This window comes from Prionailurus viverrinus, chromosome B3, assembly GCF_022837055.1.
Source record: "Prionailurus viverrinus isolate Anna chromosome B3, UM_Priviv_1.0, whole genome shotgun sequence".
In the NCBI taxonomy this organism is placed as follows: domain Eukaryota; kingdom Metazoa; phylum Chordata; class Mammalia; order Carnivora; family Felidae; genus Prionailurus; species Prionailurus viverrinus.
The window spans coordinates 53,863,889-53,883,034 of record NC_062566.1 but is presented as its reverse complement, the minus strand read 5'-3'; the positions used below and the strand labels follow the sequence as shown (position 1 = coordinate 53,883,034).

Sequence of the window (19,146 nt, the reverse complement as noted above, 5' to 3'; positions counted from 1 at the left end):
TGTTGAGACAGCCCCTTACAGAGGGATTACAATTGGAACTTGGGCTTGGCTGCCCTGAACCCTTTGCTGTGAGGTAACCTTTGACTGTGATGTACATCCTTACTTTAATGCTATTGTTCTATTGTGTCCTTTTCCTGCAACAAACCATAGATTTATAAGCATTGTAATTTTGAGTCTGATGAATCTTTAGCAATCAAACCCCATTTAATTGTTACTAATAGTGTGCTAAGTGATGGAAATGGAGTATTTTTATATTATTTTAATTTCTTAAAAAAAAAAAAAGAAAAAAAAAAAAGATCCTATGCATCCCAAAAGTTGACCAAAAAATTTTGAGGTAGTGTGTTTTTACATTCTCCTGAACCATTGGGTGATGTTCCTGTGTAGAAACAAGTTAACACACTGTAACTGTCAGATCCATGAGCTTTATTATAAAAAGGCTATTCCCAAAAGTTATAGCTTGCTTTGTATTTGGAACCAGACCTGCTCTACAGCGTCAATATTCATCTTTTGTATTTGAAAAAATTTTTTAAATGTTTATTTATTTTTGAGACAGAGAGAGACAGAGGATGAAGGGGGAGGGGCAGAGAGAGAGAGAGACACAGAATCCAAAACAGGCTCCAGGCTCTGAGCTGTCAGCCCAGAGCCTGACGTGGGGCTCGAACTCACGGACCATGAGATCATGACCTGAGCCAAAGTCGGACGCTTAACCAACTGAGCCACCCAGGCGCCCGTCATCTTTTGTATTTGAAATTAAGTTCATTTTTTGTGACAATTGGTTTGTCCTAATATGCATAGCTGTTTCCTCTAGACAGTGAATTAGAAAGGGGATTGGGATTCCCCAAGAAGAGTGGTAATCCAAAATTGTTGGCATGATCTGGAAATCTGACATCTGTAGCAGCAGATGGTGGCCCTTCTGCCTGCTACAGGTCACAGAGAAGCCACTGTGTTGCAGGAGTGGTAGATGGCAGCTAGAAAAGGAAATCTGATAGCACTGATGGAGACAAGGCTGCTTCTGTTTTCCTCCACAACCCTGACAAGACAGCACACCCACAAGCAGCATCATAGGATCTAAAATAGAGATTTTATTAAACTTCTCAATTGAGCTATCTTTATTGAAATAATTGTTTTATTTAATAACAATGCAAAAGGCCAATGAAAAGGACAAGATGAGGAAGAAGGCAAGTCAAGGCTTGGTCAACTGAGTCAGTTGTGATTAATTGTGTTGTGCCTGCGATACCTTTGCACATTCAGATAATGTCCACAGACCACTGAGAACAGGACCTAGAGCTCAGGTTAAGGTCTAGACTAGAGAGTGTAGGCATGTCTACATAGCCCCTGGGGGTTATTAGGGGATATGTGGGAGGGGAAGGCCTGTGTGCAGATGAGATCACCTAGGAGGACCTAGGAGAGGAGAAAAGGCTCAAGGACAGGGCCTCTTAAGGGTAGGATGAAGACAATCCAGTGATGGAGTTTGAAAATCAGAAAGAGAGAGAGAGAGAGAGAGAGAGAGAGAGAGAGGTATCACAAAACTCCAAATGAGGAGAAACATTTAAAGGAATGGTCCGTAAGACCTGACTGATGTCCACTAGAAAGAGCACTTGAGAGGTCAGGTCAGGGATATTAGTACATTGCAGTGATAAGGTAGAAATCAGACAGCAGGAGATTAAGGGGTAAATAAAAGGTGAAAAAGTAGAGATTGTAGATAAATTCTTTCTAGAAGCTTAGCTTTAAAGAAACTGAAGTTGCCAGAGGAATCATTTTTATTTTGAAATTATTTTCAGTATGACCATTTGCTGAGAGGTTAAAATAACAAGCATACACACATAGAAGCTGGAGTTACATAAATGATGATAACTGATAAAGCAAATTCCTGAAGGAAAGACTGCAGTCAAAGGATAGTCATATAGGTTGGACCTGGTCAGAAGGTTTACCTCGTTTTCTGCAGAAGTGAAAAAAGTGTCTCTTTGTAGAGGGTTGAGAAGCAGAGACAGTGAGGAGATGAAGTTCTGATCTTTCCCTTTAGAAGTTGAGCCATAAAGGCGAGGAGAGAAAGGACTTTAACCAGTGAATGCAAATCACAAATAAATCTGCAGGGGACTGGGGCAGGAAAGCTGAGGGAACTGACACTTGATAGCTTTTATTTTATCCATGAGAAATGAAAAATTAAGATCAGATAAGAGAACACAGTGAAGGTCTGGAATAGCCACGGAGGATAATGTGGAGAGGTATGGAATAGAACTGCTGAGTGGTATTGAGACGTGGGAATATATACCCTAGGTGTGCGTCAATCTACAGGATCAGATGGATTTCTTAGCCCAAGTACAGAACTGATAGGTGTTTCTGTGGTGGATGAAAAAGGACAGCAAAACACAAAGGAGCCTACGCTGTTGGCACCAGCAAGGCTGAAACCTATGACTCACTTCAGAGTACATCTTGCCCACCCTCCCACCCCCCCCCCCCGATTTGTCATGAGTCAAGACATTTAGCATCTTGAGAACAGAGACTTTTAGGGCTAGGATTAGTCCCTTATATTCAGAAGATATTCAGATATTTTTTGAATGAATGAAATCTGACTCTACTAAACATTTCTGAATATAAGTATTAGGTTTAAATTATCTACCAGGGATAAATATGTTATTTCAGAGCATTAGAATTATGTCCCTAAAGGCACATTCTTATAATTTAGTTAGGCTTAAAATAATTAAACCAAAGCTAAACTCTAATGGAATCAATTCTGTAACATAAAAGTTTATTAGAATAAAAATACATGTACAACCCAACATTAAAATTATTTTACATTGCATGTAGGTTTTACCTCCATTAGTTTTTTTAATGCTTTTAAAGTCTGTGCTTTAAATAATTTTCACATCTGTAAACCAAGCTTAGATTATCAAAGAAGCAATGTATCCACTAGATACTGGATAGCAAAATTTAGAATTGGAACTGATAGTTATAACCTATTGCACTAAATATTTCTGTAAAATTTGAACAGAGAAAAGGATTAAACTACATCACTTGAAATGAGGTAAGTTTTATGAAAATGCTTTTAGTAGCAAATATTACCAATGTTGAAATAAGAATATTAAAAACATTTATGGGAAATTCACTTAAAATGTTTGCATAGTCTAGGTTATCTTTTAAAGATGAAAAATTTTTAATTACTAAAATTTCTTATTAGAAAAAAGAGACAAGTATCTGTTTCTGCTTAAGATCTGTATACATTCTAAGTCTTTCTCTCATTTAGAAAAAAGAAGTGATACAAACATTCACAAGTCTGGAAAAAAGGAAAAAAATAATGAAGATTAGGACCAACTTTTCAAGCTGCCTTTTGGAAAGAAAATTAAAAACAGAGGTAGATGGTTAAATATTAGTGGCCAAGTTACTGAAATGACTAATTTTTGTCTTAATACACATTCACCAAATGTTTATACTTGAAGCCAAATTGTAAATAAATTTAGGAGTAGAGAGTAAGACCTAGCACAAGTTATCTTCCTTATATCAAAGAAAAGTAATAAAAATAAACCAGGCTTAAGACCCCTGTTAAAGATATGATTGTTTAAAGCACTACAGTTCATGCACTTCTTAAAGTGGGAGAATCAACCTTATCCCTAAGCTTCCTAGATTTATCTGAGGCCAAGTCACAAGCACTGTCAGGCCCGGTCAGTCAAAGTAGGACTGCAGGGTGCCTCGGCGCCGGACATCGCAGGTCCAGCAGTGGAAGCCTCCTCCCAGGGAATTGGCATTACGGATGTTAACCTTGATAGTACTGATACCTGCATCAAAAGAGAGACATGTGGTCAGTTAGATGGACTCCCGTGAAGATTCTCCTATAGTAAGTAAGCCTAAAGATGGGTAGGAATCCTGTGTCTCTAATCCTCAAGTCTATCCCAACCCCAAACAGTCTTCCAACTGTATTGTCACCAATTCTATTTCATCTAATCTATTCCACTGCTAATATAAAATCTTCACCAGAAAGTCAGCAGTGACTGTGAAGTCTATTTCATTCCATTGACAATTCACAAGTCAACAGGTTGGATAAGTGGATGTATCTGACAGGATTAACTTTATGAGACCACCTTAAGAAAACGGAACAGAGCTTGTATTTTAATATGCTGGGTTGTATGGTCATACAGGTACCAAATCCACTCAGACAATTAGTTTAATCTGGCACCATTTATACTGATGTGGTTATGATGTGCATGGCCTAGTCAACCAGTGGTATTTAGAAAGAAATCTGTTGTGTTCAGTATAATGGGGTTTTAAAAAAAAATCTACTCTCTTCCCTCAAGAAACTCATTATTTTGAGGGGAAAGATAGCTATAGAGTCGCAAAAGAGTCCACTGGTATATTTAGGGAAGGAAGGCAGCAGGAGCCATCAGAAAAGACTTTCCTAAGAAAGTGAGACTGGGCAGGGTTTTGGAGAGTAAGAATAGGGTTTCGAAGGGGTAAGGAGTGGGCTTGGGTAAGGAGTAGGCTTTTAAACACAAATATGTGTCCTGATAGACAGACATATCTGTCTTATTCAGATGGCTAGAGCCATTTTCATCCTGAATTGGAGAGGATCCAGTTGCTTGATAAAGTTTGCTTTAACAAGTTACCTGTGCCTAAAATTATAAAATAAAATTATAAATCATATATTTGGTTCTTAATAGTATTTTATATTGGGAAACAATAAAATCTTAATGGACAAAGAAACTGAACCCAAGCAGTTGAGCTATTTAATGAAAGCCATAAAAAAAGTGGCATAGCATTAGACATCAAATCATTTGATTGGGATCAATCTACAATTGACAGGCCAATCCTTTTGAACAGATACCACATTAAAGAGGGATATGTCAAAGGGGCAAATACTTTCTTCTGAGTAGTATACCTGAAATATGAGACATGAATTAAAACATGACTCACTTTCAACAAGTATATACTGCCTGGCTTTATTTGACACTTAGGATACATCATTTATGTGAAGAGTGATAAAAACACATACTTCTGTACTCTATGTAATAGCCATATGAACATCCTTTCTTTCAACAGTTTTCTCAATAGTGTTAGAATAACTGTTTTAAATTTTGAATATCAGGATAGGTAAACTCCCACCCAAGCAAAAACTGATTCTTATTTCAAAGGGGCACCTGGGTGGCACAGTCAGTTAAGCATCTGACTCTTGATTTCAGCACAGGTCATGATCTCACGGTTCACGGGATCGAGCCCCCTGTTGGGCTCTGTGCTGGCAGTGCAGAGCCTGCTTAGGGTTCTCTCTCTACCTCTCTCTCTGCCCTTCCCCCCTCAAAATAAATAAATAAAAAATAAAAATAAAATAAAGATCAGTAATTTCTTTAAAAAAAAAGCTGAATGATTTACTGACACCCTCTACTGCATGTCATTACTTTGTTCATTGTGCTTATCACACATATGAATCACATCTGTATCTGTACCCTTATAAGTCCTTTAAAATATGTAATGACAATTAAATTACTTTTAAAGGACCCTTAATGATTCAATCTCTTATTTGTGGAAGGACTTCATAATCTATATGCTCATCTCAAAGGAGTAATTCTTCATACATGGGCACCAGGAAGTTAGATAAATCATAGAAGATTGATAAACTTCTTGCTAAGGGGGTGTCTGAGAAGACTGGAATGCAGCTCCAACCTTTTGAGATTATGATTGTTAAAAATACTGTGCATGTGTGAAATAATAACTTGATACCTCCAAAAGGAACAGAAATTGAACCAGACCTACCAATGTAATTTCTTCAGTTCTTCTGGTTTAACACTTTCATGTATGACAACATGTTTCATTTACCATACATACCCAGCTTTTCAAACATCTTTTGAATTGGGACTTCATTGGCATCCACCATGACACGTTTTTCATCTAGCATTAAGACATTCATGGAAAGCCATTTGGATGACATCCAGAGTGGGTGATCTAAAAACAGCAACAACTGTTAAATCATGTCTGCTACCATTTTTGTTTAAAGCAAGGATTCCAAAGTAAAGAATATTAAAGTGAACTCCATTCTTTCAGTAGTTCACTTTCCCTGAGAAGTTTTATTTTAATCTTAATAGAATTTGTCTATAAATGTTATGATTCAATCTATACCCATTACACATTTGGATTTCACCTTGTTTTCTTTAAAAACTCATTTCTTGCTTTATGTGATGTTTTATACTGATTTTTCCCATCTTCTTGCTTTCAGTTTCTATGGAAGAAGTTGAAAATATAAATCCCAGCCTTTCTCTTGTACCTATAGGCCCAAGTGCTAGTTTGCTCCTTCCTGGGGAAACATTTTCACTAAAGTGCTAAAATTTGGGCTGCTGTCTATAGATGAAAGGTCCTTAGTCAATGAAGTACTCATGTTGGTCTGTGAGTGTATAACAGTAAACATACCATCTGGGATGACCGGTATTGGAGGAGTAACTATGGTCCATCCTGCTTTCTTGAAAAGATCAATCTGCAAGACCAAAAAACAAACAAAAAATAAACCCCAAAGAAGTTTAAATCCACATATGCTATTCTTATCATTCTTAATCTCTGATAGCCCTTGTGATTAATAATTCTTTTTGAGATGCTGTCTTTTCAATTGCCAAAATAAAGAAATTTAAATTTTCAAACATTTGAAATGATTTTGTCTGAAGCCCAATTAAAAATGTGCATAAAATCCCTCTATTTCCAGGTTAAAGGTAAAAAAAAAAAGTAACAGAAATGGTAAAGCTTTTAAAAATATTCTCATGCTTTATTCAAGTTTCAGAGATCTTAAAATACTGAAGATACTTTCCGTGAAAAATTCCCGTTAAATAAAATGAAAATATTTCCTAACTCTTTAGTTATAAGAAAACAAAAATGTGACTATGGTAAACCCATAGTCCATCACTTTGTATCTATGACCATGGCATGAAGACAGATGTTATGGATGTACTCCCAAACCATAATTATCCTTAGTGACCTATTATAACCTAGTCATCCCTATGGTCATATACTCAGTACATCAAAAAATTATATTAAAAATGAAACAAGTAAATAATCTTGGTCATTGATATAAACCTATGGAATATAAATGAACAGTGAGGGGCACCTCGGTGGCTCAGTCAGTTGAGCATCGACTCTTGGTTTTGGCTCATGTCATGATCTCATGGTTTGTAAGTTTAAACCCCGCATTGGGCTTAGGGGTGCTGGTATAGAGCCTGCTTAGGATTCTCTCTCTCTCCCTCTCTCTCTGCCCCTTTCCTGCCTCTCTCTCTATTAAAATAAAAAAAGAAATGAACAGTGACATGGTAAAATAGTGGTGTACTGCAGCCTACCTACCAAATAACACTCACCACCCAACTGGAAGTAGGAGGGGGCAAGTAGAAGTAGGAGGCTGCAGGTGACAGGGACAGACCAGATGCAGGGCAACAGCTCTGCTCCTCCCTGCAAGGTGGGGCTGGCCAAAGGGGTCCTGACCCACTGGAGAGGGAGGAAGACACCCTCTGCCCCGTGGCATTGCCCAGCCATGCAGGGACCATTCTGTTTGCAACTTAGCTTCTGTGGCCTCTTGGCTGCAAGTTAGGGGATAATACACTGTTCAATAAAAACACACAGACACACAAACTTGAGGCTTTGAAAGCAGCAAGCAGTAAAGTCAAAGTCTGATGACACTACGCTAATTATCATGGCTACAATGTACATTTGTGAGTGTTGGATGTCTTGTAGTGAATCCACCATAGGCAATCCAATGTTTGATCATCATAATGTTGAGCATTGCTGAATTTGTTATTTAGAACAATTAGAAGCTATGGAAATACTTAAAATAGAAGTGGTAATTACGTCAGTTGCTAGATTATTGCTTTTCCAGAGTTTTAAGAATGTCCTTACCTGATGACACGGTCGATCAGGGTTGGAAAGCACAAGACCAGGTCCAATGATATTGAAGGTGGCATCAATATGCATTGGATTGGGGTCTTTAAAGGAGATGATATGCACTCTGTAGTCTGGAGCAAGATGCCTACGCATCCATTCAATGCCTAGATAGTTTGTAACCTAAAAATGAAAGGAAGACCTAAATCTATACAGATTTGGTTCTGTATTTAGATAACTAAAAATATTTAGGATGGGGGCACCTGGGTGGCTCAGTCAGTTAAGTGTCTGACTCTTGATTTCGGCTCAGGTCATGATCTCATGGTTCATGAGATCAAACCCCACTCTCATGCTCTCTCTCTTGAAATAAATAAACTTTAAAAAATAAAAACTAATAAAAGATAAAATAAAAATATTTAAGATGAAATATTTTCATAAAATAAATAAATACAATAATTTATAAGTAAATAATGTAATAAAATAATAAATTAAAGGTATAATAATAAAGTGTGAAATTTAAGAGGCAGCTTTTATTGACCTGGCTTCTCTGTGCAAAAATATCTCTTCCAGCTCTAATGAAGTCAGCAGCATCAAAGCATGGCTCGAACTCAGTCGTCACAAACTTTCCCTGAGCAGCCAATTTGTGTCTGTCTTCTACAGAATGGATAGGGTAATTCTGATTGGAACAAGAATGAATACATACAATGAATTGGTTCATAAGGAAAGTATTTATGGGGCATTCATTACTAAGAAAATTAATTAAACATCATCATTTCCCAAAATACTACTACCCTGTTTTAGACTAAAACATGCATGGGGAAGATGTAGGCCCCTGCTAACTAAATCAAAACAAACTGACAATAAAAACCAAAAACTAGGCATGGCAGCAATTTCCTGATACTTAGAAGCTAGTGGCACAGAGGTAGTAATGGTTCTGAAAATATTCCGTGACCCATGCATTGATTTATGTAGCTATCTACAATATTGAAACTCAACAGGATGAAGTCATTCTGTTCTTTTAGAAAAGGAATTTGGTCCTGAGCCTAACTCATACCATAAAATGAGATGCCATGCATCCCTGCCAAATTTGATTTGGTGTGGTGGAATGAATTCACAACTTATTTGTCTTTAAACAGAATTTTTAATTTTTTTTTCTTTCTATAAATGATCAAATAATAAATGAGCTAACAAGGGACATATACTTCCTTTTACTGTGAATTTGGCCTGTAAACCAAACTGTTTTTCTGGAAAAGAGAATGGAGTTCACTATACTGACTTTTGTTTCCACCAATGAATAGCTGTGTGCCTTTAGGCAAGTTATCCTCCGAGGTAAGGGAATGATTGATGCTACTCCCTCAGAGGGTTTGTGAAGAATAAATAGGACTGAGGATGTATAAAGGCACTTAGCTCAAGGCCTAGCACACAGTAAGTACCAGATAAGTATTAGCTATTATTACAATTACTATTATTGTCATAATATTATTTATCTTATTTTCATCATAAAATCATCATTTTTTTAAAATGTAGGTGATGCTCTCAGTTTCTGAAATGAATACTAAATACAAGGTATCAGAGAATCTCCCTCATTTTCTGTGGATTATTGAGAAATTTACTAATAGGCTCACCTATAATTAGGGTCTTACCTCATCATAAAGCTTATCAGCCATTGTTGGTTTAGGAGCCGTTGTCCACTTGGCGCCACGGTGGAAGTAGTCTTTGATAATTGACCGGTATGCCCGGTACTCAAAGAAGCGGGCACGCCATGCCATGGGAGCCTCGATAATCTCATTTCCCACAACTATCAGGATATCTCGAGGCATCGCACCATATAAACCTATCAGACCAAAAAGTTCCACAACAACCCCAGTAATGCAAGACAGAAAAGTCTATGTAATAGAATCCCAGTTTTTGGTTAAAAAAAAAAAAATTACAGAAAACCTATATGCATGTGTATGTGTATGTTTCTATGCAAGTGGAAAAATATATGGAGTGATATATACTATAGTGTTATCATGAACATTCTGTGTGGGGATGGCAAAGCTAAGAAAGAAAGAAAGAAAGAAAGAAAGAAAGAAAGAAAGAGAAAGGAGGAAGGAAAGAAAGAAAGAAAGAAATAAGGAAAGAAAGAAAGAAAGAAAGAAAGATAAAGAAGGAAGGAAGGAAGGAAGGAAGGAAGGAAGGAAGGAAGGAAGGAAAGGGAAGGGAGGGAAGGGAGGAAAGAAGGAAAGAAATGAAGTAATAAGGTCCTTGTTCAGAGATCTAGAACCACCAAGTCTTCACACTTTTGTAAGCTCCTTTCTTACTACACAGAAACAGAGTTCTTCATGGAATATCAGTACAAGATAAAAATTGGGCCAAGGACCATTTCTAGAACTGTAAATTAGAACACTGAACTCAGGCACAAGAACAGTCTTGTAGCAATGCCAGTTAAAACTAAAATGGGAATGTTTCTGTTCCCCCCACCCCTTAACTTCTGTACTTGAGGAAAATTAAATGGAATCCACCATTCTTATGAAAGGAAATGACCACAGCGTTTAGAAAAACTTCTTTCAAGAAGATTCTGATTTATAATGGAGTTTAGAATATGGACATCTCAATCGTATCAAAAAGAACCAATCTGTTCCTAAACAATCTCTAAAGTTTCTAAGGATTATTAAAAGAAAGGAATCTCTGAGAAATTATCTGAGTTTTCTCCTTACATATTAAGAAAGAAATTATAAATTAAGACTAGCAGTTTAGGTATCCAACATTACCCGAGTCACTTACCCGTAGACTCAAAATCAGGAGTTTTATACTTCAACGACCAGTCAATGGGGTCAGGCCTCCTCACTGTCACTCCTTCCATTTTTAAAATATTGCACATCTCTTCAATTTCAGTAACAGCCTTTTTCAAATGATCTTTGGGAAAATAATGGCCTCCGTGCTTCTGGTAAAATGGCCAGTACTTTTCATATGTGTTGGCCTAGAAGCAGAAGAAATTAAGTGTAATACTTATAGGAGAAAAATACAACTCATGATAGGGGCATAGGCAGTGAACAATGATTTGTATAACTTAGTGGCAATGAGACAAAGACCATGTCTTGTTTAGTGTTGATCCCCAGTACTGAGCACACTGCCTCTCTAGGAAAAAACCCAGTATTTGTTGAATGAAAAATTCTAAATTTCTGGGGCACCTGGGTGGCTCAGTTGATTAAGTGGCCAACTCTTGAGTTCAGCCTAGGTCATGATCTCACTGTTTGTGAGTTCTAGCCCCATGTTGGGCTCTGTGCTGGCAGTATGGAACTTGCTTGGTATTCTCTCTCTCCCTCTCTCTCTGCCCCTACCCTGCTTGTGCTCTGTCTCTCAAAAATAAATAAACATTTTTTAAAAATTAAAAAAAAAATTCTAAATTTCCTTGATGTTTTTTGAGACCTTTTGCTCTCTTTGCCTGAAATCTCATGCCCTACCATTCACAGCATGTCTGCCCTCAGATGGGCTTGGAATCTTCTTGGACCAGTTTTTATAAGCTTCAGAGACAACACAGGACCCAGGTGCTCTGTTAGTCTCAATGAAATCAAGAGAACAAACAAAAGAGCATAAGAGAACAAAAGTATATTTGTACTTAGATAAAACTATGCTATCCATGCATCCCAGAATTCTATCTAGAAAACAGCACTTCAAGATATTTTGTGGGAAAATAGGACACTGCCCCCTTAAAATTAGGGACATGCTCTCAAGCATTCTTTGTTTCTCTTAAAAACCCATTATTGATTTTCTCATTCAACAGAATTAGCACCTGGCAATATAGTGCAGCAGTGTAAGTCTACTTTTGGTACTCCTATCCTTCCCTGCAGACATGTCCCCCCACAATCACACTTCTCCCCTCCCCAGTCTATCCAAGTTCTCATATTGCTTCAAGCCCTTTTGTCATAGAAGAAAGTGATCTGCTAAATGAATTCACACACTTGTGGCAGCTGAAAAAAAGCTTAACATTTAGAAAGTGTCCAAGGGTCATATGCATTTTAAGAGACAACTGAATGAAAAACAGTTAAATGCTTTACAAAGGCTTAATTTATAAAAAAAATGACCGATGAATTAGGGTAGGCATAACAACTATAAAATATTGGTTTCCAAAAATATGAAAATGTAGAAGGATTCTTCATTCAGATTGTTGTGCATGTGCCAAAGTTATCAATTTAAAGAAATACACTGGGAAATGTAGATGATGTATATGGATGTAATTTATCAAGACAGATGAAGTAGAATTCCAATCGGAAGATCCATATGCTAAGAAAAAACCTTGGCCTTTCATCAAAAGATTGGCAAAGTGATATACATCGATATATTTTAAGTTTAAAAAATACTTCCTTATATAACTGGTTAACCACCAGTCCTGATCATGTCAAGTAAGGTTTCCATCACAAATCAGACAATTTCAGATAGTGGTAAGTGCTATGAAGAAGGGAACTGGATAATGAGAGTGTGTAGATGTCTAGGTCATTAATGTCAAAGATGATGTCTTTTCCAGATTTTCTGTCTCTACTTCCATTTCCACCTCAGTCTGATAAATATCACACATATGGAGGCAGACCAGCCTCTTGTTAGTTTGGTACGTAAGTTCATATCCGTTAGGCTGGAGCTGAGCCTGCTTGAGAAGGAAAGGAATCTCAAAAACATGTCTTTAACAAACATGGAGCATGCCAGTGAGGCTCTAAAACAAGGGTTGACAAACTAAAATCCATGGCCAGATTTTTTTTTAAGTAAATACAAGTTCTATGGGAACACAGGCACACTCACTCATTTACATACTGTCTGGGGTTGCTTTTGTACTACACTGGCAGAGTTGACAGTTGAGTGGTTGTGACAGAAACCTATGGTCTGCAAAGCCTAAAATATTTACTATCTGGCCTTATACAGAAAAAGTTTGCTAATCCTTGTCTAAATGATTAGTTACTTGCTTTACTTTTGAAGATCTATAGGAAAACAACAGGCTCAATTTCTGGCCTGTGAAAAATATTATCAGTATCAAATTATCAGTATTAATTTGCGTACTTTTTAAGATCAATCTACTCTTTTTAAAAACAAAAGCATTCCTCTGTTTTCTTCTCCTAGGAAGTCCTGCAGCAGCCACTGGAAGGAGAGGATAATAATAACTCTTTGTATTCTTCTCAGACACATCGTGGTACTACTCATCCATTCACCACTTTCTCCTTCTCATGCCAGGCACATCTCTTACAGTCCACGAAAGGACAAGAAGCCTTTGAAAATGTAACACTGGGTCACAGCAGACGCATAGCCATGTTGTCCTGCCAGACACATTCCAAAGTATTCTGTGTAACTGTGCAGAATGAAGCTTGCCTTGGTAAATATAAACTAAACTTTCCTGGGGAAAAACAGCTATTTGAACAAGTGTGAGTTTCCTTGTGTAATGAATACTGTGGCTAAGGTTGGACAAAGTCCAAATGATCAAGGCGCATTACATTTTCTAAGAGATAATTGGAAATTATTTACACTTCCTTTGTAACCCTGCTAAATGAGTTAGCAAACATTTACCAAGTGTCTGCAAGATAAAAACCACTATATTAAATGCTTAGCATGTGATGTTTTTAATAATCCTTTGCAGAGATGTGGCTGCACTCCTAGAAACTTTATAGGTTTTCAGAGCCTAAAACCCTTCAGGGGAGTTTGCCAAATGAATTTTAAATAATGTCTTTGGAAGGCTAAGAAATATCAATAGAAACTTCTTATGTATCCAGGTGCAAACTTATATTACATTAACCTTGACTGAGTTTATATTTTATAAAAGGTTCTTTCTCAAGAGCTTTATTTAAAAAAGACAAAAGCGAAACAAAAACTACATATTTGATGGAAAGTATTCGTTATGTTTTACAGAATAAAATGCTTCAGAGCTTTTAAAAACTGTGCTCCCTGACAACTACATTCCTTACTCCCATAAAATTTCTTTAGCCCTTTTGTCTTCTAATATGTCTTATGCTCTAATTGCCTATAAACAGTTTAATACATAATTTTATCTTTCATTGTTCCCAAACTGATTAATACATCTGAATCATCTTTCTCTCTTACTTAAGGCCTTGCCTTCTAGGGGCCATGCATGTCTTTAATATTCTCTCCCTCAATGCCTAGTTCAGTATGTGGCATAAAGCAGAAATAACCAGACATATGAATAAAATCAATACTGCTAAAGCTAGTAATATCTGCAATCATCACATTTACATTACTTTTGTAATGTAAAACTAAATCGATGCAACAGTAATGAAGTGTGGTTTTGTCCCTTGAAATACTTAGCATGTAACCTTTTACCTTCGTGTTTAATCTTGTTAGGTAGATGGCGAACCTCTTAATATCTTCACTTTATTGAGGCCCAGAAATTTGTGGAATCTTGCACAAGGTCAAAGAGCTGATTAGCCAAGACTAGTATCAAGCTTTTTAATCAAATACATAATTCAGTCTTGGTCTCCTGACTTCAGCCTGCTATACTTCCCACAAATGACAGAGAACTCAAACTCATGTCTGAGAATCATGTCTGTTTTCATAAGATCACATAGTACAGAAGTCAACAATTTCCTAGACAAGTAAAAGGGTAAACTATTGCTTGAATTTGAAATTTAATTCCACCCAATTAAAATGGTTAAGGGATGGGACTTCTTTGCAAGAAAAGACTTAAAAAGATCACGCCTTTCTAAAACATGTGGATGATACATAAATTAATCTGTTCATCAAATTTCAAATATCAGAACCAAAGGTAGTTTCATAACAATTAGAAGAAGTTATTACTTTTTCTATTTCCCTGTCTTCAAGGTCTAATTAAAGAATCATTTTCTTCAAGAAGACTTCCTAACTATCCAGCATTTGGTTGTTGCTCTCCTGACATTCAATTCAACTGTTAGTTGGTTAGCAGAAGATACTTAGCTTTAATCTTTGTTTCTATATGACCATCTTATCTGTCTCAATAGAAAGCAAGTTCTTATGTGCTGATACCTCTGGAGCCCTGGTATACTGCAGGCAACATTTCTGAGGATGATGATAATGATGTAACAGAACTTATTTCCTTAATCCATGTTATAAATAAAAATGTAAATATTCAAGAAGAATTTAAGTACATTGAAGATATATTTGTAACCCATTATTAACAGAAGCTCAAGTTGTGTCTGCAATGTGGATGGCACTCCCTTATTCAGGATGCAACCTGAACACCAACCCACAGAGGCCTGGCCTTAGGAATATCACAGATAACACTAGGAGTTTTTAAAAGAGAGATATTACATGTTGCCAGGGAAACCCTGAAAGGCTTTGTGGAAGGTACCATCAGAGCTATGTGGTAGTAAGAGGGGTAGGTTTAAACTACAGACAAAAGGGGTATCTGGGTGTCTCAGTCGGTTAGGTGTCCAGCTTTGGCTTAGGTCGTGATCTCATTGTTTGTGGGTTCAAGCCCCGCATTGGGCTCTGTGCTGATAGCTCACAGCCTCGACCCTGCTTCAGATTCTGTGTCTCCCTCTTTCTACCCCCCCCAACTATCTCTCTTTCTCTGTCTCTCAAAAAGAAAAAAAAAAAGAAAAAAAAAGTAAAAGAAAAAAAAGCTGTAGACAAGAGAGGTACAGGTACATAGGTGGAAGAGTCCTGAGTAAGAGCAAAGGCATGAGGATTGTTTGGGGAACAGTCTAGTTTGGCTGCTTGTATTGTTATCTTACAAAGTCTTCTGCAAACCAGGGTGAAATATTAGAGCAGAGAGGAACCCAAATAGGAATGGGCATCTGCTAACCTGTCTTTCTAACACATCTCTAAGATGAACCAATGACTCAAATGGAGAGTCCTGGAAAGGCAGATAAGAACCAGATTGTGAATGATCTTGATTACCATGAGAACTTTATCTGGAGCAGTATGGGGGGGGGGGGGAGGGAACACGTCGAAGATTGGGAAATAGAGGAATGATAGGAGCAGGATGAGCAACATAACTGAATTTTGGTTTAAAAAAAATCACCCTGGGGCGCCTGGGTGGCGCAGTCGGCCAGGTCACGATCTCGCGGTCTGTGAGTTCGAGCCCCGCGTCAGGCTCTGGGCTGATGGCTCGGAGCCTGGAGCCTGTTTCCGATTCTGTGTCTCCCTCTCTCTCTGCCCCTCCCCCGTTCATGCTCTGTCTCTCTCTGTCCCCAAAATAAATAAAACGTTGAAAAAAAAATTTAAAAAAAATAAAAAAAATCACCCTGAGGGGTGCCTGGGTGGCTCAGTTGGTTGAGCATCCGACTCTTGATTTTGGCCCAGGTCATGATCCCTGGGTCGTGGGTTCAAGCCCCACCTCAGGCTTTGCGCTTAGCATGGAGCCTGCTTAAGATTCTCTTTCTCTGCTCCTCTCTCTTGCTCACATGCTCTCTCTCTCTCATAAGACAATTTTAAAAACTCACTCTTATAGAAGCTGGAAGGTGGTTTGGAGAGAAAAGCAAATGAGGGAGACCAAAGAAGAGTTAACTGCAATAGGCAGTAGATGAGATCCTGACCAAAGGGAGCAGCAGAGGGATGGAGGCAAGGTTGCTTTTGACAAAAGACTGGTTAGATCTTAGAAAAAGGATGTGGAGGACCTGACTGAAGGAGAAATCGGAGGTGATTCTTTGATGTTTCAGCGTGAGTGAAGAGGAATGCCTAAAATGAAAAGGAAGGAATGAAGAAGGGTCCAGTATAGCAGAGTGGCTGGCAGTTGAACTCAAGATGTGCCAGGTGTGAGGTCCCATGGCAATACCCAGCAAGGAATTTAACATGTTGGCCTGGAGAGAGATCTGGACCAGAGTGGAGGCAGGAGCCAAAGCTGTGAGAACAGCTAGAAGAGGGCCAGAGTGAAATTCTGCTCAAACCCAACATTACAGACAGGAAGATGTGAGGCATAGTGAAAGTACTACATCCCCAGATAAGGTCTGTCAGAATCTGAAGGAAGGGGTTATTTGTGTAAATAGCATCAAACACTTGCAGAGACTTCAAGTAAGATAATTAAAATCACGGCTGGATTTCAGAGGGGTGGAGTAGGCTGCAGTGAAAGCAGTTATAGAGGAGAATGGAAGCAGAAGCCAGCCTGCACAAGGTGAGGAGTGAACCCCCTTCAGACATGTGAACATCCTTGCTTTACCTTCACCTCCACAGTGAACGGTGGAACACAGGCATTTTCAGCTCTGCCCACGATCACTTCCTCTAAGGGGTCCCATTCATTGTAAGAGGAGACAGGGCAGTCCTTGGGCAGAGGATCAGTGGCCTTATCGTCAGCTGCACAGGAATTCCGGGAGGAAGCAGTAGCTGCCTGGGTGCTCTGGAAAGTTCGCTGCACCCATCCTGTTAAGGTTCTTCCAAGCTTCCAAGAACAAAGAAAAGATTATTACGTAGTCCCATATAGTACTTGGTGAGAGGGGTGAGGAAGTAGAGGTGGAATGAAACCCCGCATAACATAGACATTTAAAACCCTTTAGGAGAAAGTAAACCAAGATGTTAGGTAGTATATAGTTGGCTAGTGGGGTCATAGTTTTACCTTCTTGTTTGTACATTATCCTTTTATCTATCATATTAATTGGCATAACTCTTTAAAGCCACTCAGAAGATTCTGTCCCCAGTGATCACCCCCCATATTTATCTTAGAGTGGATTTCTGCAAACAAGTTTTAATCAAGCTTTAAGCAACCCTTCAGCAGATGATGGGTCACCCCATCCCTATAAAACCACAGAAAGCTGCTCCATATCTCCCTGCCAAGTCCAGCTAAAGGAAGTAGCCTCCTTTCCCCTTCAGTATTAAAAGTCATCAATATTAGAATCCCCCCCCAAGTTATAATATAGAAGCATACACAACCTTATTTTTCAGAATAATCAGCTTCAAACTAAAAATTTTGCATTGCTCACACACTTCACACTCTTTCGCACTTCAATTCTGACAGTGACCAAGTGCCATCTGCTTCATTTTACAGATGGTCCAGAGTATCCTAGCCAAGATAAGGATTAACCCAAGCACAAATGTAAACAACAAGAAAGGAGAACTAAGGACTTCAAAAAAGACTTTTGAAAATACAGGGCCTATAAAATCTAGAACAGGGGAGTCCCTTACCCAGTGGGCAAACTTCAACTGCCCTCCCCCCCACCGCCCCACCCCAACCTCCCATCTATATCCTACTCCGTTAAATGGCTTAGGAAGGAGGCAGGAGAGGAGCCAGGGTGGGGACCAAAGGAAGAGGGAGAGTGACAGCTGTTCTGGAAGCAGTTTCGGGAGGGAGCAAAACTGCCCTGCTATTCCTGTCCTAGGAGCCAGGGAGGGTCTGCAAGCACAAGCTTACATACCAGGCAAGAAGAGGGTGGGGGCTCGGCAGAAAGTCTGGCTACAGACTGAACTTGCTCCTCTCTCGACTCAGGACTCCATGTTCCTCTTGGAGTGGGCCTGCTTGCTCCCTCTCCTTCCCAGATTCTCACTTTGCCTCCTCTCCTGCCCACCCACATCACACGCATTTCCCCGAAGGCTCTCCAACTCTATGCCCACCCCCGGCACTGCACCCCAATAACTCGATCCTTGTATTAAGAAAAGTCACGTGTCACCCCCAGCCCCTCACCCCGGGCCGGAAGCTCCTTGGAGCGAACCCAGTGCTGGTGGGAGGGCGGTGCCCCCTGCATTGACGGCCACCGTGGCCGGAGGTGCGCAGAGAGCAACTGTGCCCACGGGGTGTGGCCCCCAAACGTGTCCCGCTTCCCCAGGGGCACCGCCCAGCTCCCGGCAGCCAGCAAAGGCTCTCGAAGCTGAGCATTCAAAGGGCAGCAGAGGACCATTGTCAAGCAATCCTGGCTGGGGAAAGTGAGGGAAGGCGCGCACGCGGCCGCCGGCAGAGATGGGCGGCGCACGCACCCGAGAACCGATGTAGTGCACCGCCTCGGCGCCGCGGCTCCCGCCGCGCAGACACCGCACCCGCAGCATCGCTCCGCGCCTGGCTGGTCCACGAGCGGAATGTTCCCGGTGCTCGGCCGCGTCGGTCCGAGCCTCCCGAGAGCTCGCCAGCAGGAGGTGTCGGGGCGCGCGGCCCTATGCCTTTTGTAGTCTCGCCCCGCCCCTCCACCTCCCGCGCGCCCCATTGGCTGCTGGGAACAGGTGGCGGGGCCGGGGGCGGGGGGGGGGGGGGGGGCGGTGGCGCTGGCCCGCGAGTTGGGCCGCCCCGAGTTAGGAACTGTTAGGGGACTGCCGGTGGCACCCGGTCAAGCCCCCGGTGTTTGCCTTTTTTTACCTTGTCAATCGGCCGACTGGCTTCAGCTACCGAGCCCCACCCGTGTCCGCCGAAGGAGGCCCACCACTGCGTCGGGGAAG

At 39.9% G+C, this 19,146-nt stretch overlaps 1 protein-coding gene and 1 long non-coding RNA gene across 3 annotated transcripts in view; one reads left to right on the top strand and one right to left on the bottom strand.

Annotated features, from left to right (window-relative positions):
• LOC125167309 (uncharacterized) overlaps window positions 1-15,300 on the top strand; it is a 62,094-nt gene extending 46,794 nt beyond the window's left edge. The window contains exon 3 of one of the 2 annotated variants that reach the window (XR_007152754.1): window positions 13,039-15,300. This is a non-coding gene — a long non-coding RNA (uncharacterized LOC125167309). Of the gene's footprint in view, window positions 1-3,244; window positions 3,366-13,038 lie in introns of those variants that run through there. The other variant, XR_007152753.1, reaches the window with a different exon arrangement.
• Window positions 2,729-18,860, bottom strand: GATM (glycine amidinotransferase). Its single transcript, XM_047861252.1, has 9 exons — window positions 18,694-18,860; window positions 16,949-17,167; window positions 10,603-10,798; window positions 9,480-9,670; window positions 8,375-8,512; window positions 7,855-8,019; window positions 6,391-6,454; window positions 5,812-5,928; window positions 2,729-3,773 (listed from the first exon to the last, which is right to left on the bottom strand). Exons 1-9 carry the CDS (start codon window positions 18,760-18,762, stop codon window positions 3,661-3,663), a joined length of 1,272 nt encoding a protein of 423 aa, XP_047717208.1. The 5' UTR covers window positions 18,763-18,860; the 3' UTR covers window positions 2,729-3,660.
• Between the last annotated feature and the right edge of the window lie 286 nt (window positions 18,861-19,146).